Source organism: Astatotilapia calliptera, chromosome 3 (assembly GCF_964374335.1).
Source record: "Astatotilapia calliptera chromosome 3, fAstCal68.1, whole genome shotgun sequence".
Classification (NCBI taxonomy): Eukaryota; Metazoa; Chordata; class Actinopteri; order Cichliformes; family Cichlidae; genus Astatotilapia; species Astatotilapia calliptera.
In genome coordinates, this window is record NC_137424.1 from 3,244,636 (window position 1) to 3,272,579 (window position 27,944).

At 42.6% G+C, this 27,944-nt stretch overlaps 1 protein-coding gene across 2 annotated transcripts in view; it reads left to right on the forward strand.

Annotated features, from left to right (window-relative positions):
• Window positions 1–26,816, forward strand: part of LOC145423945 (ribonuclease inhibitor-like) — a 141,627-nt gene extending 114,811 nt beyond the window's left edge. Inside the window, exons 1-3 of one of the 2 annotated variants that reach the window (XR_013904893.1) lie at window positions 16,862–17,611; window positions 25,768–25,814; window positions 25,963–26,816. Coding sequence is in view for 1 of the 2 variants with exons in the window: in XM_080296769.1 (XP_080152895.1) it covers window positions 25,963–26,057 (95 nt within the window). In the remaining variant the exon portion in view is untranslated. Of the gene's footprint in view, window positions 1–16,861; window positions 17,612–25,767; window positions 25,815–25,962 lie in introns of those variants that run through there. The other variant, XM_080296769.1, reaches the window with a different exon arrangement.
• Window positions 26,817–27,944: the final 1,128 nt, after the last annotated feature.

A 27,944-nucleotide genomic window follows, 5' to 3' on the forward strand; every position in this document is an offset into this window, starting at 1 on the left:
TGATCTCCAAGGGCCTGAGCATTTGCATCTGAGCAAAGGTTACTGTGTCTGATGTGGGCGTGTCTGATCATTACTGTGTTTTCTTTGAAAGTAAAATCTCAGCCCACATAAATATATCAACAACAGTGATCACAAAACGGTGTATAACTGAACACAGTAGTGCAATTTTTAAGCAGGTCTTCCCATTAACACCTGACCTGTCCAGAGGGTCAGTCAATGAGCTCGTCAATAGCTTCAATGCTAACATGTTAAATGTAATGGACACTATTGCTCCCATTAAGGTGAAGGTGAAGGTTATCTCTGGAAGGAAAAAGTCTCCATGGAGAAACTCCACACTAGTGAAAAATGAAAAAAGAGAGTGTAGGAAAGCTGAGCGCAGATGGAGAAAAACAAACCTCCAGGTTCATTATGACATCTATAAAGAGAAACTTCACAATTATAATTTACAACTGAGGAGTGCAAGGAGGTCCTACTTCTCTGACATCATCACTAAAAAAAGCCATAATGCTCGGGTCTTATTTTCTACAGTTGACAGGCTAACAAACCCTCCTGTGTCAGTGGCAGCTGAACTTCATTCGCCCATGGCCTGCAATGACTTTGCCAAATTCTTCACAGAAAAAATCCAAAAAATTAGACAAGCAATTGGTACATCAACAGCAGATCCAGGATATGTACTGTGTCCACCAAAAAACTGTTTAAACACCATGAAACAGTTTCACCCAATTAACAGCAAAGACCTGAGCAAAGACAGAGCGTGACGGAAGTGACGGACAAGGTAAGTGACGGACAAGGTAAGCGACTCATGTTGTAACTGACGTCAGACGCCGGAGATTTTGGCGGAAAATTAAAGCAAATGGTAGTTTAGATTTGAACAAATTCATTTAAGCTTCAGCATTACCAAATACACTTATCAATTGTCTTATAACTAACACTATTTGTCTAAATAATCTCCAACACCCTGGAGAACAACGAGGAGAGTTTAGAGACTCTCCAAGATTACATCGATCAGTGCTTTCAGGATCTCGTGATGAAGAAGACCCCGTGTGCAGCTTCCCCGGCCAAAGCTGAGACGCCGTCGTCGAAAAGACAACGCCCGGCAGATTCCCCCGGCTCAACATCGCCAGCCGGCAAAGATATTGCCGACATATTGGAGTCAATCGACAAGCGATTGTCCAGTTTCGACGCAAGGCTGTCCTTGGTGGAGATTCTTCACCGAGAATTTAAATGCTTGCGAGAATCCTTGGAGTACAGCCAGCAGCAGGTGGAAACGCTTGCTGCTGAAAATGCCACGCTAAGGGAGTCGGTGAAATGTCTCACAGATAATGTTACCCAGCTCAATAGAGAAAATAAAAAAAATAAAAGAAACAGTTATCGATCTACAAGCTCGTAGCATGCGTGATAATCTGGTATTTTCTGGTATTCCAGAAGCCGCTGGAGAGGACGCGGAGACCACGGTAAAAAGCTTCATCAAAACCCACCTGAAGCTGCCGGAGGACACTGTGAAGAACATCGTCTTCGATCGGGTACATCGCCTCGGCCCCATTCGGGCTACGGCCGGGAGACCACGTCCTATCGTGGCCAAATTCGGCCACTTCAAACAAAAGCAACACGTGAAAAGCCGCGGCAGGGAATTAAAAGGAACGGACTTCAGCGTGAATGACCAGTTCCCCAAAGAGATCTTGGAACGACGCAGGGTCCTCTTCCCAATCCGACGCGGCTTCATCCAGAAGGGCTCACGCGCTGTCATCGCTGTGCACCGGCTGTACGTGGACGGACAGCTCCACCGCGACCCCAACATCACTCCGTGGCTGTATTAACCTCACACCAGATAAGAATCAGCTACACCATTTCCCTATCCACTCACACTAACTTGCATTAACATCTGTTTAACTTACCAGTATCAAATCGCATCTTAAAGTGTGATTTCATAGCAGAATTAACACCGTCACTCTCCGTCAGTGATTTAATTGGAATGTTTACGTTTTGTTTTGTTTTTTCTTCTTGTTTTTTTCCCCTCTCTTTTCCCCCTCTTGGTATTATGCTGCTCACCCCTGTCCTTGGTTTCTTTCTTTATTCCTTTCACTGCCTCTATCACCTGCTTCGACACTCATCCACAAACATCCTTTATTTCGACACATACGCACCATGCGCTCAACGGCAGCACATTTTACTTCAGTCAGACAGCGCACACAATCATATAAGATACACACACACTTAAGCCAAGCCTACTCATATTAGTAACTATGCATACACAAACTCAGACTCAGGGAGCATCTCGCCACACATTTTTTCTCTCTCTCCTTCTCTTTATTTATGAACAAGTGACGTATTCTCTCCACCTGTCTAAGCGACGCACACAGCATACATCCCTAGTTATACACAAACATCTATGGGTACACTGAGGTTCATTACATGGAATATAAATGGAGCTGGCTCCAGAGAAAAGAGGTTAAAAATATTTAACCAACTCAAACTACAGGCCGATGTTGTCCTATTACAAGAGACCCACAGACCTCTTAGAGGTTCGAATGAACTTAAAACACCTGAGTTTCCTAATGTGTTCTCAGCTTGTTATAATTCTAGACAAAGGGGAGTAGCAATTTTAATACATAAAAATATTAATTTCACAGTACTCGATACAGTTATAGATCCAGAGGGCAGATTCTTAATCATTAAACTATTTATACTTGATAAAAAAGCTATGTATTGCAAGTGTATATGGTCCAAATGTTGATGATCCCTCATTCTTTCACGGTTTTTTCAGTGCACTCTCTGAACACTTAGATGGCACACTTGTTCTTGGAGGTGACCTCAACCTTGGACTAAATGAAGACATGGATAGGCTCAATACAGCGGGAACTCAGCGCAATTGGCAGTCCACAAATATAATCAAACAGTATATGAGCGACTTTGGTCTTTGCGATGCATGGCGCTCCCTTCACCCCACCAGTAAGGAATATACTTTTTTCTCACATGTCCATCACTCCTACTCTCGTCTGTATTATTTTTTGGTCAGCAGCTCACTGCTGAACGACATTTCAGACACTGAGATTCATCCTATAGCTGTCAGCGATCATGGTCCTGTATCTTTAACACTAATGCACAAGAATAATACTACGCCAAGAAAAAACTGGAGATTTAATATATCACTACTTAAAGATGAAGACTTTATTAAATATTTTAAAAAAAGAGTGGACTTCATATTTGGACTATAATGACACTCCCGAAACATCAGCTTCTGTTCTATGGGAAGCAGGGAAAGCTGTGATGAGAGGTAAAATAATTTCTTTCTCATCACATAAAAAGAAAAAAGAAAATAAAAATATTCAGGAATTAGAAAAAAACATCAAATCACTAGAAGAAGCCTACGCATCCCACCAAGATCAGGAAACATTGAACAAAATACGCAAAACAAAACTAGAATTAAATGAGATAATTGATAAAAAAACAAAATTCTTAGTACAAAGACTACGCCTACAAAATCATGAACATGGTAATAAATCCGGTCAATTTCTAGCAAACCAGCTAAAAATAAATAAAGAAAAAACAACTATATGTGCTGTTCAAGATTCATCTGGGAACACATTATATGAACCGATACAAATAAACAACATTTTCAGGGATTTCTATAAAACGTTGTATTCACCACAAATAAACCCATCTAAAAAAGAAATTGATCAGATTTTGGAAAACATAACTCTTCCAAAATTATTGGACACTCAAGCAATGGCACTGGATTCACCACTGACACCAGGTGAACTCCAGGAAGCTCTGATAAGTATGCACAATAATAAGGCTCCAGGTCCAGATGGCTTTCCTGCAGAATTCTACAAAGAATTCTGGTCGATTCTAGCACCAGTTTTCTACAGAACGTTGTTGGAAATTAAAGAAAAGGGCAGACTTCCATCAAATATGAATTCTGCAAACATTAATCTCCTGCTAAAACCAGGCAAAGACCCTGTATATCCCTCAAGCTATCGTCCAATATCCCTTATAAATGTAGACCTTAAAATAATCTGCAAAGCTCTCTCAAAGAGACTGGAGAAAATAACCCCCCTCTTAATTCATCCTAACCAAACTGGTTTCATAAAAGGTAGGCACTCATCAACAAATACACGTAGATTACTTAATTTGATAGACTACTCATACAGTAAAAACCTAGAAACTACAATATTCTCTTTAGACGCAGAAAAAGCATTTGACAGAGTTAACTGGAAATTTCTATTTGCAACTTTACACAAATTTGGTTTTGGATCCTCTTTCATAAACTGGTTAAAAATATTATATAATTCCCCAACAGCTTGTGTTAGAACAAATGACCAGACATCCTCCAGCTTCTGTCTCTTGAGGGGCACCAGGCGGGGATGCCCACTCTCCCCTTCACTATTTGCAATTTTTATTGAACCACTAGCAGCAGCAATTAGACAGAATTCAGTAATTAAGGGCATAAAATGCAAGAACGTGGAACATAAAATCAGCCTTTATGCAGATGATGTGTTACTCTTTCTCCAAAATTCACAAACCAATATCTCTGGGGTGATTGAATTGATAAACTCTTTTGCAAGAATATCAGATTACTCAATTAACTGGTCAAAATCTACAGTCCTACCGATTAATTGCTCCTTCCATAATTCCTCTTCTACACCACTGCAATCGGGAAATATAAAATATTTAGGTATTAATGTTTCTCCCAAGCTTGCAGATTTAACTAAATTAAACCATATCCCACTTTTAAAGAAGGTAGAAGATGATCTGGCTAGATGGAAATGTCTACCCATATCACTCATGGGAAGGGTTGCCGCTATAAAAATGATGGTCTTACCAAAAATAAATTATTTATTCTCAATAATCCCAACTAAACCGCCACAAGATTGGTTCAGATCTCTAGATTCATGTATGTCCAAATTCCTTTGGAAAAATAAACCCCCACGTATAAGCTTAAAAACACTACAAAAGACCAAGGATAAAGGAGGACTAGAACTGCCTAACTTTCAGCACTACTTCTTAGCCAACAGGCTTCAGTTTATCTCAGGATGGCTAAAACACACCCTCTTAGATGAACCTTGGCTAGATGTAGAACAAGCACTCTGCAATAATCTAGAGATCTCAGACCTACCATTTATCAGCTCAAACATCCAACGACATGAATGCTTTAAAAGCATCAACATCAGCTCTTCTCTGACAGCATGGTGGGAGTTTCTAAAATTGACGGCGTCTTCATTAATCCCATGCAAACGTACACCTATCTGGAACAACCCTGACATATTACAAAACAATAATATGATAAACTTTTCAGATTGGAGTGATAAAGGAATCAAATATTTAGAACATTTACTAGAAGGAACAGAATTTATTTCATTTGACAGACTAGTTACACAATATGAGATCAACAAGAAAAGATTTTTAGAATATCAACAAATTAAATCCATAGTAAAAAAGAAATTTAAACCGGGTCAAGTTGAACTACAAACACCACCAAGTGTGGTTCAATTTCTTACTCTTAAACCCCCCAAATTACTATCCAAAATATACAGAATGCTTTCTAAAACAGATGAATCAATATCACTTCCTATTGCAAAATGGGAAGCGGATTTATCAGTTAACTTAGACCTAAACTTCTGGTCTCAGATTTGCTTAAAAACCTTTCATCTAATTAGAAATCCCAGTCTTCAATTAATTCAATACAAAATATTACATAGAGTGCACTATACAGGTCATCGGATGTTCAAGATGGGCTTTACGTCTACCAACAACTGCTCACACTGCCAAACCAATTCACCGGACAATTATATCCACGCTCTTTGGTTCTGTCCACCAGTTCAGAAGTTTTGGCGCGAGATATGTGAAGACTTATCGAAGTGTCTGAAATGTAACATTCCAACTTCCCCCTTAGTGTGTTTGTTGGGCAGCTTAGATAATGTCACTTCAGAAAAGAATATCGCCCATATGGTCTTCACTGCCCTATGCATAGCCAAGAAAACAGTCCTCATGAACTGGAAAAATAAAAATAATCTTAATTCTAACCAATATAGAAATTATCTATTAGATTACATTAGTCTTGATACAGCCTCTGCCACCACATCAGATCAATTGCTCTGGGCTCCTTTGATCAGCTCCATCACCTAGTGGGGGTGGGGGGTCATAGTTTGGTCCCGCCTTCACTGTTGTGATTGGTGTGGGGGTAGGGACAGGCTTAGGGCGTCGGGGGGTTCCCCGGAGGCATCTTCCTTGGGGGCTCAACCCGGGGTAGCAGTCATGTCCGGTTGGGGGCTCTGTTGGCTCTCAGGTGACTGTTTCCTCGCGGCTGCGTGCAGCGGGGCTAGGGGAGGGTCTGTGCTGACGGACGTGGGTTACTGACCTGGTAGCCTGGCTGCCCCTGGGTGGGTTCGGGATGGGCGTGAGGTTCTGGGGGCGCGCCGTCTCTGGGCTGGGACGCGGACCGGGCCTCGGGGGCTTGGGTCCTGGTTGGTGTGTTGCTGGGGTTGTGGGCGGGTGGGTGCATGGGGGCCCAGCCCTGGAGCAGGGTGCCGCCGGTGCGTTGAGCCACCTGGGGGGCTCTTCAACTGGTGGGGGAGATTGTCACATCTTGCAGGAGCTTTCCTCTCCTCAGGAGCTCCCTCTGCAGGAGGGGGAGATACAGGAGAGGTGGAGGAAGATCTCAGCCTGGGTGTTTATTGTCTTATGTAGTCTGGAAGATGAGTGGATGGTGGGGTGGGTGCAGTTTTCTCTGTGGTGGGGTTGGGTGGACTGTCCCGGGCTCTGTGGGGCCGGGCGGCGCTGCTGCACTGGGCCCGGTCTGGATGGGCCTGGGCCCCCTTTCCCTGGCGGGTCGCGGAGTATGGGGGTGCCTACTGGGGTCAGCGGGGGAGCTGGCCCCAGGGAGGGGTCACTTGCCCCTCCCTTCCTTCCCTCCCCATCTCCAGCTGCCTCCCTCTTCCCGCTCCACCACAACCACCCACACATGCAGGGCCTTGGAGTAGGGGTATGTCACCAGGGTGCAGAGGAGGCTACCCCCCCCCCCCCCCCTCTGTCCCCTTCTGGCTGCCTCTGCCTCAATTTTATCCCACAACTTAGACATTCACATTACTCACACTCTCATTACACATACAGTGGGGCAAAAAAGTATTTAGTCAGCCACCGATTGTGCAAGTTCCCCCACTTAAAATGATGACAGAGGTCAGTAATTTGCACCAGAGGTACACTTCAACTGTGAGAGACAGAATGTGAAAGAAAAATCCATGAATTCACATGGTAGGATTTGTAAAGAATTTATTCGTAAATTAGGGTGGAAAATAAGTATTTGGTCACCTCAAACATGGAGAATCTCTGGCTCTCACAGACCTGTAACGTCTTCTATAAGAAGCTTTTCTGTCCCCCACTCGTTACCTGTATGAATGGCACCTGTTTGAACTCATCATCTGTATAAAAGACACCTGTCCACAGCCTCCAACACTCAGACTCCAAACTCCGCCATGGCCAAGACCAAAGAGCTTTCGAAGGACACCAGGAAAAGTATTGTAGACCTGCACCAGACTGGGAAGAGTGAATCTACAATAGGCAAGCAGCTTGGTGTGAAAAAATCAACTGTGGGAGCAATCATCAGAAAATGGAAGACATACAAGACCACTGATAATCTCCCTCGATCTGGGGCTCCACGCAAGATCTCATCCCGTGGGGTCAAAATGATCATGAGAACGGTGAGCAAAGATCCCAGAACCACACAGGGGGACCTGGTGAATGACCTGCAGAGAGCTGGGACCAAAGTAACAAAGGTCACCATCAGTAACACACTACAACGGCAGGGAATCAAATCCCGCAGTGCCAGACGTGTTCCGCTGCTGAAGCCAGTGCATGTCCAGGCCCGTCTGAAGTTTGCCAGAGAGCACATGGATGATACAGCAGAGGATTGGGAGAATGTCATGTGGTCAGATGAAACCAAAGTAGAACTTTTTGGTATAAACTCAACTCGTCGTGTTTGGAGGACGAAGAATACTGAGTTGCATCCCAAGAACACCATACCTACTGTGAAGCATGGGGGTGGAAACATCATGCTATGGGGCTGTTTTTCTGCCAAGAGGACAGGACGACTGATCCGTGTTAAGGACAGAATGAATGGGGCCATGTATCGTGAGATTTTGAGCCAAAACCTCCTTCCATCAGTGAGAACTTTGAAGATGAAACGAGGCTGGGTCTTCCAACATGACAATGATCCAAAACACACCGCCCGGGCAACAAAGGAGTGGCTCCGTAAGAAGCATTTGAAAGTCCTGGAGTGGCCTAGCCAGTCTCCAGACCTCAACCCCATAGAAAATCTGTGGCGGGAGTTGAAAGTCCGTGTTGCTCGGCGACAGCCCCAAAACATCACTGCTCTCGAGAAGATCTGCATGGAGAAATGGGCCAAAATACCAGCTACTGTGTGTGCAAACCTGGTAAAGACCTATAGTAAACGTTTGACCTCTGTTATTGCCAACAAAGGTTATGTTACAAAGTATTGAGTTGTATTTTTGTTATTGACCAAATACTTATTTTCCACCCTGATTTACGAATAAATTCTTTACAAATCCTACCATGTGGATTCATGGATTTTTTTTTCACATTCTGTCTCTCACAGTTGAAGTGTACCTCTGGTGCAAACTACTGACCTCTGTCATCATTTTAAGTGGGGGAACTTGCACAATCGGTGGCTGACTAAATACTTTTTTGCCCCACTGTACATATAGGATCTTGGGGGTGGGCACGATACACGGAGTCCAAAGTACCATCAGGGTGTACACCCCACCCCTGGCATCGTTGCCCACCTCTCAATTTTAAATACACGTAGAAATTGAGGGCTAGCAGGAGGGACCATGCGCTTACCTGCTGCTCTCTGGCAGGTAGCTCCAAGCCCTCCTGGGTTTTAAATGCACCTTAGAACACACATGCATCAACATTACAATGAGCGGGTGGAGGGAGGTTTGGAGTCTTCTCTCACCCCCATTCGCTGCGACCTACTGGAGCAGGGGGGCTAGGACTAGGAGGAGGAGTTGGCCGTCCGACTGCGGTCTGGAGTGTGGAGCCTTCCTGCTGCTGCGGAGTCGGGGCGGTCTGCCTCCCCCCACCGCAGGGAAAAGGGAAACACCACCTGGGTCTGGGTGCTGTTCCCCCCTCCAGGAGCGGGGGCACCTAGACCCGGTTTGTAGAGTACGCTTGGGGAGTGTGATCGTGTGTACAACGTCTCTTTATGTTTGTCTCCACGTTGGATGAGTGTGGAGTAAGTGCATATGAGAGCATGAGGGTGGGAATGGATGTTTGTATCTGTGTGTGCCTGTATGTCTGTGTCTATATGTCAGGTTGGGTGTCAGGCGCCACCTCTCTGGGGACATCTCAGGCCCTCCAAGGTTTGGAGGCCTATCTCCCCCTACCACCACTTCCCCTGCCAGTGGCGGACCCCCTCAGACATCGGTGCGTTGGTGGTTCTTTGTGTCCGGGGATGGGCGTCCGGGTACACACCGGCTCACTCCTTGGCGGCCTCTTATCAGGGCCTGGAGCCTGGGGCTTGCTCGGGCCACTTCGGAGGTGGGGTGCCCCCGGCCTCTCGGCCTGGGGCTCGGTCACTCAGGCGCAGCTGGCTGCCGCCGGAGCTCACGGGCGCGTCACTGCAACTCCCCCTGGCTTCTGCTCCGCGGCTGCTGAGTGAGCCCTCATCTGGGACTCTCCTCAGCTCTTACTGGAACAGTGGCGCGGCTGCCCCTCTGTTGGTCTTCCATGGTCTCTTGTGTTCTGGGGGCCTCTGGATGTCTGGAGTTTTGATCTCCTCCACACCTGCTTCACACCCTGGAGGACGGGGCTGTGGCCCCCCCCCACACCCTCTAGCAGATTATTACATGAAGGAACCTTTTAAAAAACAAAAAACAAGCGCGTCCATGCTCACAGGTGTACACACGGGTGATCACACCCACAAACTACACCCTTTTTGGCTCCTACCTCAAAGCACACTGTGTTCTGTTGATCTTATGTGCTGCACAATAATGTTTAACATTTAGTATTTACTGTCATATTCCCATATATCATTGTGATGTTGTTTATTCTATTACTCTTGTTCTCTTCTGCTTGCTTTCTTTTTTCTTTCTCAGCAGGTGATCCAGGTGATTGAGATATGCATTTTTTTTCTCTGCCCGTTCTGTTGGTTTTTGTCTTTTGCCCTTCTCCCCCGCCCCTCTTCCCAGCTGTTTCTCTTCCCCTCTTTCTTTCTCCCCTTCTTTCCCTCAGTCAAGTCTGTCCCGTATTCAGTAAGTGAAAATAAAATAAACAATTAAAGGTGAATCAAATGGACCATTACGGCAAGGCTGGGATGGTCAGTTTGGTAAAGTAAATCCGTTGGGCATCTTTCTTTGCCTTTAGACAACAATTCTGATGGCAAAAGAGCCAAACGGGACAGGCCAAAAGAAAAAAAACAAAAAAAAAAACAGCAAAGACCTGGAGGACATCTTAGGTCAACTGAACTCCTCCTGCTGTTTAGATGTCCTGCCAACAAGTTTTTTCAAAAAGGTCTCAAAGACTTTAGAGTCAGACCTGTTACAGATCGTCAACTTTTCTTTATTATCAGGTGTGTTTCCAGAATCACTAAAAACTGCTGTAATCAAACCTATACTGAAAAAGGACAATCTTGACAAGACACAAATGAACAACTACAGGGCAATCTCAAATCTCCCATTTTTAAGTAAGATAATTGAAAAAGCAGTTTCTCAACAGCTCAGTTACTTCTTAAAACAGAATAACTGCTACAATGCCTTCCAGTCAGGTTTTAGACAGAACCACAGCACTGAAACCGCTCTGACCAAAGTGTTTAATGACATATGTCTGAATACAGACAGTGGAAAAATGTCAGTCTTAGTTTTACTGGATCTCAGTGCAGCATTTGATACAGTTGACCACAACATATTACTCAAACGACTGGAGAACTGGACAGGTCTTTCAGGAACTGTACTAAACTGGTTCAAGACATACTTAGAAAACAGGAAATACTTTGTATCAATAGGTAATTTCACATCTGAGCAGACAAGTATCACATGTGCAGTTCCCCAAGGTTCCATCTCGGGACCCCTTCTGTTTAACATTTACATGCTCCCACTGGCACAGGTTATAAAGAACAACAAAATAAACTATCATAGCTATGCAGATGACACACAAATATATATCACAATGTCACCAGGAGACCAAGGCCCCGTACAATTTTCTCCAGCTAAACAAAAACAAAACTGAGGTAATAGTCTTTGGCGCCAAAGAAAAACAATTACAGGTCACCAGAGAACTTCAATCTGTACATCTAAAAACCACAAACCAGGCGAGAAATTTGGGTGTAGTGATGGATGCAGACCTAAACTTAGAAAAACACATTAAGACAATAACAAAGTCAGCTTACTATCACCTCAAGAATATCTCATGGATAAAAGATCTGATGTCTCAACAGGACCTGGAAAAACTAGTCCATGCATTCATCTTTAGTAGGCTTGATTACTGTAACAGCATCTTTACAGGTCTACCTAAAAAATCAGTCAGACAACTACAGCTCATTCAGAACTCTGCTGCTCGAGTCCTCACTAAGACCAAAAAAGTGGACCACATCAGTCCAGCTCTGAGGTCTTTCACTGGCTGCCTGTCCGTCAGAGGATAGACTTTAAAGTTCTGATGCTGGTCTATAAAGCTCTGAATGGTTTAGGACCAAAATACATCAGTGACCTCCTGACCCATTATGAACCTTCCAGATCCCTCAGGTCATCTGGATCCGGTCTTTTATCAGTTCCCAGAGTCAGAACCAGACACGGAGAAGCTGCATTCAGCTTTTATGCTCCTTATATCTGGAACAAACTCCCAGAAAGCCTCAGATCAGCTGAAACACTCAGTTTATTTAAATCCAAGTTGAAGACTCACCTGTTCTCAGCTGCATTTGAATAAAGCACCAAATCCACACTTTTAAGCTTAAATTTCAAAACTTACATTAACTACAGATTTTATCTACTGTTCTGATTTTATCTGTTTTGATTTTATATACTGTTTTGTTTGTTTGTTTGTTTGTTTGTTTGTTTGTTTGTTTGTTTGTTTGTTTGTTTGTTTGTTTTAATATATTTTAAATCATGCTTTTTATTTGTTTTTGTTTCTAATGTCTCTGTAAAGCACTTTGAATCACCTTGTTGTTGAATTGTGCTATACAAATAAATTTGCCTTGCCTTGCCTTGCCTTGCCTTTATTTATATAGCGCCAAATCACAACAAAAGTCGCCTCAAGGAACTTCATAGATACAGAGAAAAACCCAACAATCATATGACCCTCAATGAGCAAGCACTTTGGCAACAGTGGGAAGGAAAAACTCCCTTTTAACAGGAAGAAACCTCCGGCAGAACCAGGCTCAGGGAGGGGCGGGGCCATCTGCTGCGACCGGTTGGGGTGAGAGAAGGAAGACAGGATTTCAGCTCATTTCCTTTATACACACCTTTAACAGGAAGAGTTTTATACAGCTAGTGTTTAAAATCCAGTGTTCCTCACAATACACGGGTTATGAGCATAATGATTATTGAATTACTAAAATTTTCTAAAATAATTGTTTTAGTTAATATTGTATGATAGTGTACACAGAATTATTAGCTCAGTAGGCAGAGTGGTCGCCCCATGATCATAAGGTCAGGGGTCGAATCCACCGAATAGCTACCTTGTGGTACCCCTGAGCGAGGTACCATCAAGGTACCAATCATGTGCACTGGACTGGTAGCACTCATAGTCTCATAGGTTTAAAATAAAATTTAAAAAAAAGGTTCAACATATAAACAAATTTAATTTGATCACATATATTGTTGGGTTTTTTTGTTTTTGTTTTTTCCCTTTCTCACACAGACTGAGTAGCTGTAACGTCTCAGAGGAAGGCTGTGAAAATATGTTGTCAGTGGTCAGCTCCCAGTCCTGTAGTCTGAGAGAGCTGGACCTGAGTACCAACAGCCTGAAGGCTTCAGCAGTAAAGCTTCTGTCTGCTGCAGTGGAGAGTCCACACACCAAACTGGATGTTCTGAGGTCAGATCAATTTGTATTCTGCTTAGTTCTGTTTGTTTGTGTGTTTGATGTTGTTTTTGTTTATGTCTTTATCCAGTTATCCTTGTTTCATAGCATTTTTATTCATTTCCAAGTTAAAGTGAAGTTTTACTAACCTGCTCAGCACAAGACAATAGGCAAGGCAAGGCAAGGCAAGTTTATTTGTATAGCACAATTCAACAACAAGGTGATTCAAAGTGCTTTACAGAGACATTAGAAACAAGAACAAATAAAAAGCATGATTTAAAATTGATTAAAACAAGCAAACTAACTAACTAACTAATTAACAAACAAACAAACAACAGTATATAAAATCAAAACAGATAAAATCAGAACAGTAGATAAAATCAGTAGTTAAATGTAAGTTTTGAAATTTAAGCTTAAAGTGTGGATTTGGTGCTTTATTCAAATGCAGCTGAGAACAGGTGAGTCTTCAACCTGGATTTAAATAAACTGAGTGTTTCAGCTGATCTGAGGCTTTCTGGGAGTTTGTTCCAGATATAAGGAGCATAAAAGCTGAATGCAGCTTCTCCGTGTCTGGTTCTGACTCTGGGAACTGATAAAAGACCGGATCCAGATGACCAATAAGTGCAATAAGCTATTGCACCTTGATTACACTTTAACAACAATCTTTATTCATGTTTTTATCTTCAGACTTAACATCTGTGAACTCTCAGAGGAAAACTGTGAAGCTCTGTCCTCAGTTCTCAGCTCGCAGTCCTCTAGTCTGACAGAGCTGGACCTGAGTATCAGAAAGCTGCAGGATTCAGGAGTGAAGCTTCTGTCTGCTGGACTACAACGTTTAAACTGTAAACTGAATACTCTGAGGTCAGATCAGAAAACATTTGTTTTTAGAATTATTAATTAAAGTTCATCCATACGATGTCGTATCTTAGTATGTTTATGTTTCCTTTAAAAATAGAAAGTCAAGATTTAATGTTTTGAAATGTATTAACAAGCTCTACATGAGTATTTGTTGTATAGACTGCCTTTTATTTTTCAGACTGGGTGGCTGTAACCTGTCAGAGAGAAGCTGTGAAGCTCTGTCCTCAGTCCTCAGCTCCCAGTCCTCCAGTCTGAGAGAGCTGGACCTGAGTAACTCTGACCTGCTGGATTCAGGAGTGAAGCTTCTGTCCGCTGGACTAAAGAGTTCACAGTGTGCAGTGGAAACTCTCAGGTCAGGATTCAAACTTTTCCACAGATGATCATTTGAAATGTGACTTATATTATTGTATAAACAGGTAACTTTTATAAAGCTGTCAAGTGAACTTTTATTCACATTTGAGTGGATAATTGGACTCTGAATTACTAAAAGTTGTTATAGTCATGTCTTTGTTTATTTAAAAAAAATACTTCATGTACTGCCTAATTTAAAGATTTATGCTCCTTTGGGCCCATAATATATATATTTGATTTCTTTGTGAATGAAATTAGGAGGATATTGGCGACTGCTGATTGGCTCGCTGTTTGTTTTTTATTCACACTACTTACTTAATTTTAAAGGCTGATTTCTCTAAATGAGATGTTTATCTTTTCTTCTACAACACTTGGAGCCACCAAATCTTCTTGCTTGATTTATTCATTACAGTTTTATTTAAAGAATATTAGACTCGTAACATAATAAATATATTTATTTCACTTCTTCTTGAGAGAAAGGGATGACTGGGTGAGCTCCGGTGGTTCATCCCAGTAGAGAGAGTGGCACACTGGGCTGCAAATGATCACAGTAGTAATGGCCATAGTTTGATAAAACAGGCCGTCTTACCCTGTAGATAATACAGGGTTCTGGTGCCGATGTGGGGGAGGGGACTCACCCGGTACTAACTACATACTACTAACTACCTCATCCAGATGTCTTCCCTACTAACCCTGATAAGAAGTAACTGCAGTAGCCTTATAGGTCAAATCAGTTTCACCTGTTAAATGTAGCTCCACTATTAATGGTGTCACTTGTTATTTCTGGGATGAGTTTAGTAGCCTGAACAGCTGCTCAAGGGAAAGGTTAATTTTATTATTATTATTTAATTACTAAGTCTGGGGTAACCTGCAAGAGCTGTTTGCACAAAGAATAATACTGAGACTTTTAGGTTTTATCGTTTTACACAAGGTTTAAAAATGAATGTCCACAATTGAATTGCAGAAATTGTTATTGAGCTAATACTGATGTAGTTGTTATCTTTGGTAAGGAGAGATTGGAGGAAGAATGAGCACAGTCAGGCCTAAAGATGCTCTTAATAATAATAATGGATTGCATTTATATAGCGCTTTTCGAGACCCTCAAGGACCCTTTACAATTCCACTATTCATTCACTGTCACACACTGGTGGAGGCAGCTACAGTTGTAGCCACAGCTGCCCTGGGACAGACTGACAGAAGCGAGGCTGCCATATCGTGCCATCGGCCCCTCTGGTCATCACCAGTAAGCGGTAGGTGAAGTGTCTTGCCCAAGGACAAAACGACCAAGACAGAGAGAGCTGGCTCATCAGACAGACAAGCTCATCTTGTAACCTACTGGTTCGCTGGTCAGCACACCAGCTGACTAGCGAACCGGCTAACTAGCACACTGGCTAACTAGCACACCAGCTAACTAGCACACCGGCTAACTAGCAGATCAGCTAACTAGCAGTCCAGCTAACGGCAGCCACAAGCTGAAGGACGATTAAATGTAGTGGAGATATCAGGGATGACACTGGTGTGCCTGATTCACTCTTCAGCACTCCGGTCACTCCAGTGTGTCAGCCAGAACACCACTGAAGGCCAAATGATCCCAGCGTGTGGAATAAGGAGCTTAAGGTTCGGATTGAGGCACTTTATTCTTTCACTGATTGATTCTTGTGGCTGTGATCACGTGTGTGGTTTCTTACAAAAAGGAAGTACACAATACAAATACATGACAAATAAGATGAATACATAAGATACATATCCAGTTATATGTACGTACATATATGTACATACATCAGTATAGCTAATATAGCCATATATAAGGACAAAGATCACAGTACTATAATGCAGTAATGTTAAACACAAAGGTGTATATCTACATAAATCTATCCTATCAGTAATCAGGGTACTGTAGTATACTTCTACTACATAAACTATACAAACTAAACGACATTAGTGTGACTTTAAGTTACCATCAGTACAGACGAACTGATGGTAGTTGGACAAAATAAAGACTTTGCAATTATTGTGAAGGGCTTCCGGTTAAACTAAGATCAGCTGATTACCTCATAACAAATTGTTTGCTATAGAACGCAGCTCCCACTCTTCATTAATATCATGTACTATAACTCCCAGGTAACCATGGTTACCCAGCCACGCCCAGTAGTCTCCAGAGAGACCAACAGCTGGTGCACGTTGTAACGCTGTGGCTTTTGTTGTCTCTCCTTTTTCTACAGCTCATGTGTTCTTCTTGTGATGGTGAGTCTTGAGGGAGGCTCATACATGCTGTCATTTGTTGATCCTAAGAATGTTCCTCAGACCGACTTCTTCAACAACACTAATCGGCCTGAAGTTTGTAGCTACTCACTTCACTGTGGCGTTTGTTAGCTTGTCTTTCTTTGGTTTATCTTGACTCCTCCCACAAGCTGATCCAACGTGGTCTGCCCAAGCCTCCCACTGCTGTTTGTTTGGGTGGTTTGTTTGCTGCCATCAACAGCGTGTAAGGCGTGTAAGTGATACTTCAGACTTGAAGTACTCCGACGATAAAAAACTCAACTTTGCTTAAAAATAGCTTTAGTTGTATCAACAACAACAACAACAACACTGCCCTCTGGAATAATTAGACTTTGGTGACAAACTGGTGTGATCTCCATGTTTCCTTTGTTGGACTGTGGGCGAGTGTCAGAACTGAATGTACTGAGTAACATGTGGAGTTTAAATATGTGTCAGTTCCAATTTTAGAGCTCTAAAGTGCAGCTATCATGTTAGGAATATGTTAGGAATAGACAGGAACACTGAGCACACTGAAGTCAAATCTTTATTTATCCAGTTCATCTGTAGGCTGAGCTCAGTCCATCCATTTAGTGAAAAGATGTTTAAAGGTCTCCTTGTTCTGTGAGTGTGCACAGATCCTGAAGTAGAAAGCCTGGGTTAACAGAGAAATGATCATCACTGTGATGATGCTCATCATCTCTGACTGGGATTTGAGGTTTTATCAAAGAAGCAAAGAAAGCCTGGCTATGTTGGACTGGGTGTGGAAGCAGCTCCCAGTTTGAGTTCAGGAGACAGACACCCTCTCTACTTTGACGATAAGCTTCAAACTTTCCTTTTTGATAAAACTTATAGTTAGAGCTGGATCAGGTGACCCTGAACCATCACTTAGTTATGCTGCCATAGAGATGGATAACAGATAGATTGTTGTTTTGTGTGTCTGCAGTCTGTCAGGCTGTCTGATCACAGAGGAATGCTGTACTTCTCTGGCCTCAGCTCTGAGCTCCAACCCCTCCCATCTGAGAGAGCTGGACCTGAGCTACAATCATCCAGGTGTCTCAGGAATGAAGCTGCTGTCGGCTGGACTGAAGGGTCCAGGCTGGAGACTGGACACTCTCAGGTATGGAGAGAATGTCTGATAGAGGAGGAAGAGCTGGAAACATTTCCTGTGTCCTTCACTCACTTCCTGTTTGTTTCCTGCAGATGAGACATGAACAATCACACATACAGGAATATTTTCAGGGACAGACACACTAGTCTAGCTGGATAGTACATGGATATTTATGTAGGGGGTCTCCAAGGAGTCTGTTTGCAGGAACATTAATGATAACTGATATGTTGAGAGTTTCATTAAAAGTAGACTTACAGTTAGGTAATATTTGGACAGAGACAACATTTTGTAACTTTAGATACAAGTATCAGCCATGTGTGTGTTTCCCATGCTGTATGTCCACAGTCACAGTGACAGTCAGTGACACTGACAGAAGGATGAAACAAGGCTGTGAATCATTTCAGTCTGTGTGTGTGACAAAGAGGCAGACAGGAGCAGCTAACATTTGGAAATGGAAGCTTACTGGAAACTCTACATTCACAGCTGAATTCACAATAGATTTGTTCTCAACTGCACATTTAGCAGCTAATGCTAATACTGTTTTCCCTTTGCTTTCTACAACTTGAGCAGCTATTGCTAAGTAGGCCACTTTGCTCTGCTAAGGATTTGTGTGACCATGATGGAAACTCTGATAAGCTAATGCTGATAGGCTAATTCTATTTATGGGCCCTGTTAGAATCAATATTTCATTCTCATTCTGTTGTTTGAGAACAATATTAACGTTTCACATCATTATAACACAAGAGAAAAGTGTATTAGCGTTAGCTACTAATGCTTATTCACCTCAAAATAGCTTTAGCTGCTAATGGGAGCCTACTTAGCATAAACCCTTCACATGGTTATAATGCAAGGGAAAACAGTCACTTATGGCAGCCTACTTAGCATTAACTCCTCAATAATATAATGCTAATTTACATCAAATTTGCATTAGCTGCTCAAGTTGTTATAAGGAAAGAGAAAACGGTATTAGCATTAGCTGCTAATAATTATTCACCCCTAATTAGAGTTAGCCCCTAATGGCAGCCTACTTAGCATTAACTCCTGACATTGTCATAAGGCAGGGGAAAAGAGTTACCATTATCGGATAATGCTAATTCACATCAAATTAGCATTAGTTAATAACGGTAGACTTCGTATCATTAGCTGCTGTCATTCTTACAAAGCAAACATTATGAGCATTAGCTGTTAATCCTTTTTCATCTAAAATTAGAATTAGCCACTAATGACGTATTGTCAAAAAGTAAGAAAAAACATTGTTAGCATAAGCGGATAATGCTAATTCACCTCAAATTAGTATTAGCTAATAACGGCACATGTTTAGCATTAGCTGGTCACATTGTTATAAGGCAAGAAAATATGGTATTAGCATTAGCTGCCAATTTCTATTCACCTAAAATTAGCATTAGCCACTAATGGCAGTCTACTTAATATTAACTCCTCACTAATATAATGCTAATTCACATCAAATTAGCATTAGCTGCTAGCATTAGCCTACCTAGCACTAGCTGCAAACATTGTTAAAAGGGAAGGGAAAAGTGTTAGCATTACCTGATAATGCTAAATTCGCATCAAATTAACATTAGCTAATAACAGCATCCTTCTTAGCATTAGCTGCTCACACTGTTATAATGCAAGGGAAAAGAGTTAGCATTAGCGGAGGATGCTAATTCACGTCAAATTAGAAAATATGGTATTAGCATTAGCTACTAATGGTTATTCACCTAAAATTAGAATTGGCCACTAATGGCGTCCTATTTAGCATTAACTCTTCACATCGCAGGGGAAAAGTTAAAATTGAATGAAAAATAGAGTTCACATTAGGTACTCATATTGTTAGAAATTACGAAAAAACATTGTTAGCATAAGCAGATAATGCTAATTCACCTCAAATTAGTATTAGCTTATAACGGCAACCTACTTAGCATTAGCTAGTCACATTGTTATAAAGCAAGAAAATATGGTATTAGCATTAGCTGCCAATTCCTATTCACCTAAAATTAGCATTACCTGCTAATGGCAGTCTACTTAGCATTAACTCCTCACTAATGTAATGCTAATTCACATCAAATTAGCTTTAGCATTAGCTGCTAGCATCAGCCTATCTACCACTAGCTGCTGACATTGTTAAAAGGGAAGAGAAAACGATATTAGCATAAGCTGGTAATAATTATTCACCCCTAATTAGAATTAGCCGCTAATGGCAGTATACTTAGTATTAACTCCTCACATCGTTATAATGCAAATGAGGCTAACTTACATTAAATTAGACTGCTGTTATTAGCTAATGCTATTTAGAAGTAGCTGCTCACATTGTTATAAAGCAAAGGAAAACGATATGAGCATTAGGTTCTAATGCGTATTTTCCTTAAATTAGACGTAGGTGCTAATGGCGGCCTACTTAGCATTAGCAATTCAGATGCTGTAATTGTCACTACCCGATCCGTACCGGAAACCCGATCGGTACCCCGCATGCACAAATCTTACGTCACTTCCTCTCTTTGCCAACATTGTGACATTCAATATATTTGAATGATACGGTTAGCGCCCAGTTAGCTCCTAGCATTTCTCAGCAGCTCTGCCTCCTTTTCGACTACCAGGACATTTAAACAATGAATAATCCGTATCCGCAACAAATTTTTGCTTTTCTCCTCAACAGAAAGCGTTCCCCGATTAAACAACAGTGCCGTAAAATAAGAAGAATGGTGCCTAATGACAGAGTTAATAATAGAGACTTTATAATATGTCACGTGAAGATTCAGCAGCCAGATGAAGTGTTTACTGGCAATTGACAGTGATAGCGGACATTATCATCACTTTTGCAACAATCCTCTCCACACAGACAAGCATAAACACACTCGATTATCACTAAATCAAATTTAACAAACGTTTGTAATGACGCTAATTCAGTTTACAATAGGGTTCATTCGCTCAGTCAGCAGGTGGCGGTATCCTCGTACACTGGGGAGTACACTGCCATTAAACGAACAGAAGAAGAAGAAAACCCCTGCACATGCGCAGTAAGGATCAGGAGTCCCGATCTGTCACTATCTTTTAATTTTTTTATTTTTGTCATGGAACAGCACCATGCAGGACAGACGAGCTCTACAGAGGGTTGTGCGGTCAGCTGAGCGCACCATCCGCTCCGAGCTCCCTGACCTGCACTCAATCTACAAGCAGGCGGTGCTGGACCAAGGTCAGGAAGATGGTGAAGGACCTCAGCCATCCCAACAACAGACTGTTCTCTCTGCTGAGGTCAGGAAAGCGATTCCGCTCCCTGAAGACCAACACAGAGAGACTGAGGAGGAGCTTCTTCCCGCAGGCGATACGGTCTCTCAATCACACCACCACACAGTACTGACCCACACATATGGTTCTTACACACACACACTGGACTTTCTGGACTTTGTTTTCACTTCATCACTTAGACACAAGACATAATGTGGATTGCACAACACTGGACTTTCTGGACTTTGTTTTTGCACAACACTGGTCACTATATTCTTCATTTCCGGTTAATACTTGTACAGCTGCTGTTATTGTGTATATATTTATTTATATTTAGATTTCTTCATACATTCTTATATAGTTCTATATTGTATATTTTGTTGTACAGTTATTTTATTTTCAACTTTAATTTATATATTTTATCTTATTCTTCCCAGTTAAATTTACCCTTCATTTTAATTTGTGTTGTACAGTTATTTCATTTTTAACCTTAATTTATATTTTATTCCTTCCTAGTTAAATTTACCCTTTTTAATTTTTCATATTTATTTCCTATCTTATTCATAGCCTTTTCCTTTTTTGTTTTCTTTAGGTCACGAGCAGTTGTCCAAGCATTTCACTGCATATCGTACTGTGTATGACTGTGTACGTGACAAATAAAATTTGAATTTGAATTTTTACATTAAATGTTTCATTATCGGAAACATGTTAAGAGATACTTGTTATTCTTAACATCTTAACAGATACTCTGACCTGTAACTATCGTAAAATGCTTCGACCGGAAGTAGACACCTTTCGCGCATGCAGGGTACCGATCGGGTTTCCGGTACGGATCGGGTAGTGACAGTAAAGCTAGGAAAAGAGTGTTAGCATTAGCCGTTCACATTGCTTTAAAGTTAAGGAAAATAGTGTTAGCATTAGCTACTCAAATTTTTAAAAAGTAAGTGTTAGCATTAGTGCATAATGCTAATTCACATCAAATGAGCATTAGTTAATCGATTTTATGATAATATTTACTCATATATGCTTAGAGTTGTATAATCGATTGCATGATGATAGAGGTTTGATCCTTAGTAGTCTGTAAAGACTCTGTGTGCCTTCCAGAGTGCTCTGGCATGCACACACCACTTGGGGCCATGAGAGAGGTCGTACCCTCTCTTACTGATTTATGGTGTAGGACAGGGGTCTCAAACTCAATTTAGCTGGGGGCCGCTGCAGGCAGAGTCTGGGTGAGGCTGGGCCGCATTAGGTTTTCCACAAGAAAGGCATGGTTAAAAAATTCCAATCTTCTCAAATCTCTTTATTTTTATTTTTTAACACAAAATATGAAAAATAAATAAACAAATTAAGAATTAATAAGAAATTAAATCAATCTGTAATACATAAATAAAATAATAATAAGATATTTTTCAGTCTTCTATATCTACTGTATTTAGATTGAAATGTCTGTATTAACAGTTCTATAACCTTCTTCTGAACATGAATGGAACACTGGAGAAAATGAACTGTTCTTCTGAACATGGCTTCTCTTGCCTACTTCTTGCTGCTAGAGACCTGGCAGCGTTTCCTCTCGCATAGCCGAGCCAGATTTGGCCTGAGGGAGGAAGCAGTTGCGACCCTCAGTATGTCTTGAAGATGATCATCCGTAACTCTGGACCTGTACTTGGACTTATTGAAGGTCAAAGTGGAGAAGAGCTTTTGGCACAAGTATGTGCTACCAAAAAGGCACATGGTCCGCTTGAACATTCGGGAAAGCCGAGGGAAACTAGGGCTCAATCCTCTCAAAAATTGTCCAAGCTTGTCTGCTTTTCCACTCACCTCCCTGAACTTTGCTTTGAGTTCAGAGTTGCACTGCAGCTCAATGAGCTCCATTTGAAGCACAGAAGGGGCATCTTGCACATCAAAGGAGAAGGGGTCCGCAAACATTTGAAAGGTGGCTCTGTGTGTCTTGAAGTCAGCAAATCTGGGATCAAATTCCTCCTGTAGCCTCAAAATGACATCAACATACTCGTCAGCACTGAATGGTGTGCCTGCATCCACGAGTGCCTTGCATGCTGGGAAATGGCAAAGGTTTGTCTGAGAGAGCTGAGCTTTCCAGAGCGCCAGTTTTGTGGAGAATGCTCTCACGTTGTCATAGGCAGCACTGACAAGTTGCCCCTGGCCTTGTAACGTCTTGTTCAGTACATTAAGCTCATGTGTCATATCAACAAGAAAAGCTGAGTCCATGAGCCATTTGGGATCAGTTAGCACAGGAACACTAACTCCATCCTTCTCCATGAAGGCTTCACTTCTGCTCTCAACTCAAAAAGTCTCTTTAATACATTTCCCCTGCTGAGCCAACGTACCTCAGTGAAGTCGAGCACATCCCCATATTCTGACTCCATTTCCTCTAAAAAAGCACAGAACCTTCGGTGCTTTAAGCCCCTGGATCTGATTTGGTTGATGCATTTCACAACAATAGACATCACATTGTCAAACTTCAGGCATTTGCTGCAAAGGACCTGCTGATGGATGATGCAGTGCAGAGCAATGGCCTCCTCCACGCCTTCCTCTTCCAGTTTGTTTTGTGCCACCAGTCCATTTTTCCTCCCTGTCATTGATGGCGCTCCATCTGTTGTTATTCCAACAAACCTCTTCCATGGCAAACCAACATTCTCAATGGCATCACACAGCTTGTAAATATCTGCTGAGCGGTGGTCTGGCCATGCATTGGAATTACTGTGAGCAGCTCCTCCATCACTTCAAAACTGTCATCAACACCACGGACAGTGTCGGTGATGTCTGTGGTCTCATCAAGAGCGACTGAGTATACACTGAAACATTTGGCTTTCTCACACAGTTGGTCAGAAATGTCACTTGACAGGTCAGAAATGCGATCTGCTGCGGTGTTGGCAGAAAGGCTGATGTTGCTAAACTGACCTTTCTTTCCCAGACAGACTATATTTGCAGCCTGCAATATGCACTTTTAGACAAATGCACCTTCTGTGAATGGCTTCCCTGCTTTAGCAATCATCTCACTAACCACGTGGCTCCGACTGCTGCATTATTCTCTTTGGTTGCTTTCTTGGAGAAATCTTGCTGCCTCAGTAGATCTGTTTTAAGACTGGCAACCCGGTTCGCTCTCTCGTCTCCCTGGTATTCTGCATCCAGATCAGCATGTCTAGTTGTGTAATGACGTTTCAAATTGTATTCCTTGTGCAGCGCAACTTTCTCTGTGCAAATGAGACAGGTCGGGGTGCCCCTGTGCTCAACAAAGAAACATTGCATTTCCCACTTTTCCTGAAATTGTCGGTGCTCATCACCAACCTTTCTCTTCACCGCAGGCTTTGAAAAAGACATGTTTGGGGCTATGTGACATTTATAATTCTACTTGGTGTCACTGTCGCATTGAAGTTTCAATCAAGCGTTTAGCCGACGGATGGGGAACGTCTCAACGCGTAGAGAACGTCATTTCTGCTTCTTTTTCTTGCAACCGTAGCACGGCGATCGGCAGATAAAAAGCCGGTAGCAGTGTCCTTTGTTTTTACGCTCGATGTTCATGTCTTTCATGACGACACGAACACCGTGGCGTTTGCAGATGGTAGAAAGTGCAGGGATAGCGAGCGCAAAAAAGGCGACTGCTCACGGCGCCGGGCTGTTGTTACAGGAGAAAGAAGCGGAAATGACACCGTGACATATAAATCTATATACGTATAATGTCCCGCTGGGCAGCAACTTAAAAAAACAACTTTTTTTGAAGTGTTGTGAACGCAGCGCGCTGGGGCGAATGTCGGCGTTTGCCCAATAGAAAGGAGGAAGCCAGCCAGGCACAGGAAAGAAAGAAACACTCCAGGGCAACGCTGCTGGAACTTTGACTCATTGAGAAATGTTTCCCTGCTTGCATCAAGCCCGGCTGGTGTCCCCTGAGATCCATATCCCACCCTGATTGGTGGGTTAATTCAGCTCCGCCCACAACACTGTAAAGTGTCATACATTATCAAACTAACATTACATTTTCATATTAAGGTGGGGCCAAAAACTATCGTCCTGCGGGCCGCAATTGGCCCGCGAGCCGATAGTTTGAGACCCCTGGTGTAGGAGGACACCTGCTCTGTGTCTGGTTAACTATAAGAGCCCTTTGTTAGGGGGACCACTGGACTCTTAGCACCAGCTTTGGGGTCACAGGGTCACATCTGGAACACACACACACACACACACACACACTATGCACAGACTGGTACTCTTTGTTCATACCTGTGTAAGACATCATATGTTAATGAACTTGTGCATATTCATTTAACCTCAATAAAGAGCAGTGTTACGAGGGAGCAGACGAGAGCGACTGAGGTCAAGTGAAGGAACGGCGCTGTCACAGTTCTCTCCCTCATCAATTGTCTGGTTCCAGCGGTGGGTCTGTGCTAGACGACCCATCACCAGCTTCTTCCACTGGTTACCAGTACGTGGTAGAATCCACTTCCAGATCTGGTTGTCTTTAAATCTGTGAATGGATTGGCTCCATCTTATCTCTCTTTAACAAAAGAATCCAAGTGGAGCCCTCAGGTCTGCAGATAAGCAGCTTCTGACCAGAACTAGACGTAAAAACAGAGGTGAGCTTTATCGATGGCTGCAGCCAAACTCTGGAACAGTCGCCCTTCACATCAGGTCGTCACCAACACTGGACATTTTTAAAAGCCGGTTGGAAACACATTTGTACTCTGTAGCTTTCAATCCTGACCAGTCTTTATAGTCATTACTGTGTATGTTTCCTATTTTCTCTCTACTCTGTGCAGCACTTTGGCTCAAGCTGTTTTTAAATGTGCTGATAAATAAATGTAGATTTCTTTGAATAAAACAGTGGAGCCGAGCTTTGAGCTCAGTGTGTAACAGTGTGTGTGTGAGAGCCATGTAATGTCCATGTGTGCATGCTGACTGTGCTGCTCTGACCCCCCTCCTCCTTTCAGGGTGGAGCCTGCTGGAGTCCGATGGTTGAGACCAGGTCTGAGGAAGTGTAAGTGTGTTTTTAATGGGATTCATGAAAACAAAGCAGCACACATTCAACCATCTTCATCATTTCAGGAGTCATCATCAAAGTGTCAATCAATGAACAGATGATGGATCAATAACTGCAGCTGGATTGTGTTTGATCTCTCCATCAGATTCCTGTCAACTCACAATCGACACAAACACAGTGAACACAAAGCTCCAACTGTCTGACAACAACAGGAAGGTGACACATGTGGAGGAGGTTTAGTCATATCCTGATCATCCAGACAGATTTGATGATTGGAAACAGCTGCTGTGTAGAAATGGTCTGACTGGTCGCTGTTACTGGGAGGTCGAGTGGAGAGGAAACGTTTATATATCAGTGAGTTACAGAACCATCAGAAGGAAAGGAGGCAGTGCTGACTGTGTGTTTGGAAACAATGATCAGTCCTGGAGTCTGAGCTGCTCTGATGATGGTCCTCGTCATGTCAGGCACAATAATATAAAAACATCCATCTCCTCCTCCTCCTCCTCCTCCTCCTCCTCCTCTGTCTCTAACAGAGCAGCAGTGTATGTGGACTGTCCTGCTAGCACTCTGTCCTTCTACAGAGTCTCCTCTGACACTCTGATCCACCTCCACACCTTCAACACCACATTCACTCAAACTCTTTATCCTGGGTTTAGACTCTGGTCTCGTGGTTCCTCAGTGTCCCTGTGCTGAGTGGAGTGTAAAGAGTGTCTCCTGTTACACAAACACTCTGACTGTTGAACAGATAGTTCAGTCTGTACATGTCTGTCTCTTTCACTCACAAACACGTTTTCAGATTCATGGATTCAATCAGTTGATGTTTGAAACTCTTCTAAATGATTCCTTGTAAACTTCTTCCTCTTCAGTCACAAACAAACAGGAAGTGATGTCACATGTGTTCCTGTCCACACAGCAGAATGAGTCTATTGCTGACAGTGATGTACAAACAGAGTGAGCATTTCTGAGGCCCAAAATAAACTGAGTAGTTCACTGAATGAACAATGGACTGTGAGCTCAGTTCCTTCATCATTAGTATGGATTATATATGTATATGTATTATATTAGTATCATATATATCAGGTGCTGCTGCTTTCAGTCATTGTGCAAATGTGCTGTTTGTAAGCTTGTAAAGCTGCAGTCAGCTGAGACTGAAGAAGTCACCTGATCAGTGAGCAAACGTTTCTGAAAACGTCCAGATGAACAGAATCAACCTTTTGGGATCAGCCAGCAATGCAGCATCATTGTTGTTCAGCTTCAGAGGTTTGCAGGAATGAACTGATGACCAGAAACAGCTGCAAAGTCCAAGAAAATACCAGCTGGAGTTCAGCTGCATTTGAAGAAGTCAAAGAAAAGTAAGGATGGCAAAGGGCGACGTTTTCTTCCAAAGAGCTGCAAACATGGTCGACGCCTCATTAGAAGAATCATCTGGACGTTTGTGAGGAACTCTAACCAAGAAAGCAACGTCACACAGATCCAACAGACAGTTTCCATGACTGCAAGTGTTGAGTGGGAAAATGCTACATTGCATTATTGCATCCTCTCACCACAGGAGGCGCTGTTGGCACCACTGATTGCTGATCAGCTGTTCTCTGATGATCTGATTGATACTGTGAATAACGGGACTCACTGAACTCTGTGACACAGTGAAGATTACAGAGTTTAACTTCAACATCTGACTGACGTCACACAGACAGAAGGATGAACCAGTGAGGCACAGAACACAGTTACTGGAGATACTGGATCAGCTCCATGTGAACCTCTGATGGAGAAGCTGCTGAGCCAGAGAAACATCAGGACATGACAGCAGCTGCACTTATCTAACAACATGTAGCAGAGCTGATCTATGTTAGAGGATCTATCACAGCAGCTGAAGCCAAAGTCCAACACTGGATACCAGCTGAGCCTGTGCTGAGTGTAGTGTTACAGGAAAAGGGCAGAAACACTGGTAGCTCCCAGTGATGCTGACTGGGGCACAGAGCTGAATGATGCAGCATCAGGACACTGTTTCAGTCTGACTGACAGAGAAACCTGTAGCTGTATCTACATGTGAGGCAGAGGCCACACAAGCAGCTTTCTATGTTTCACAGTGACTGAGATCTTCAGTGGGGGTGGACATGCTCCTGTACA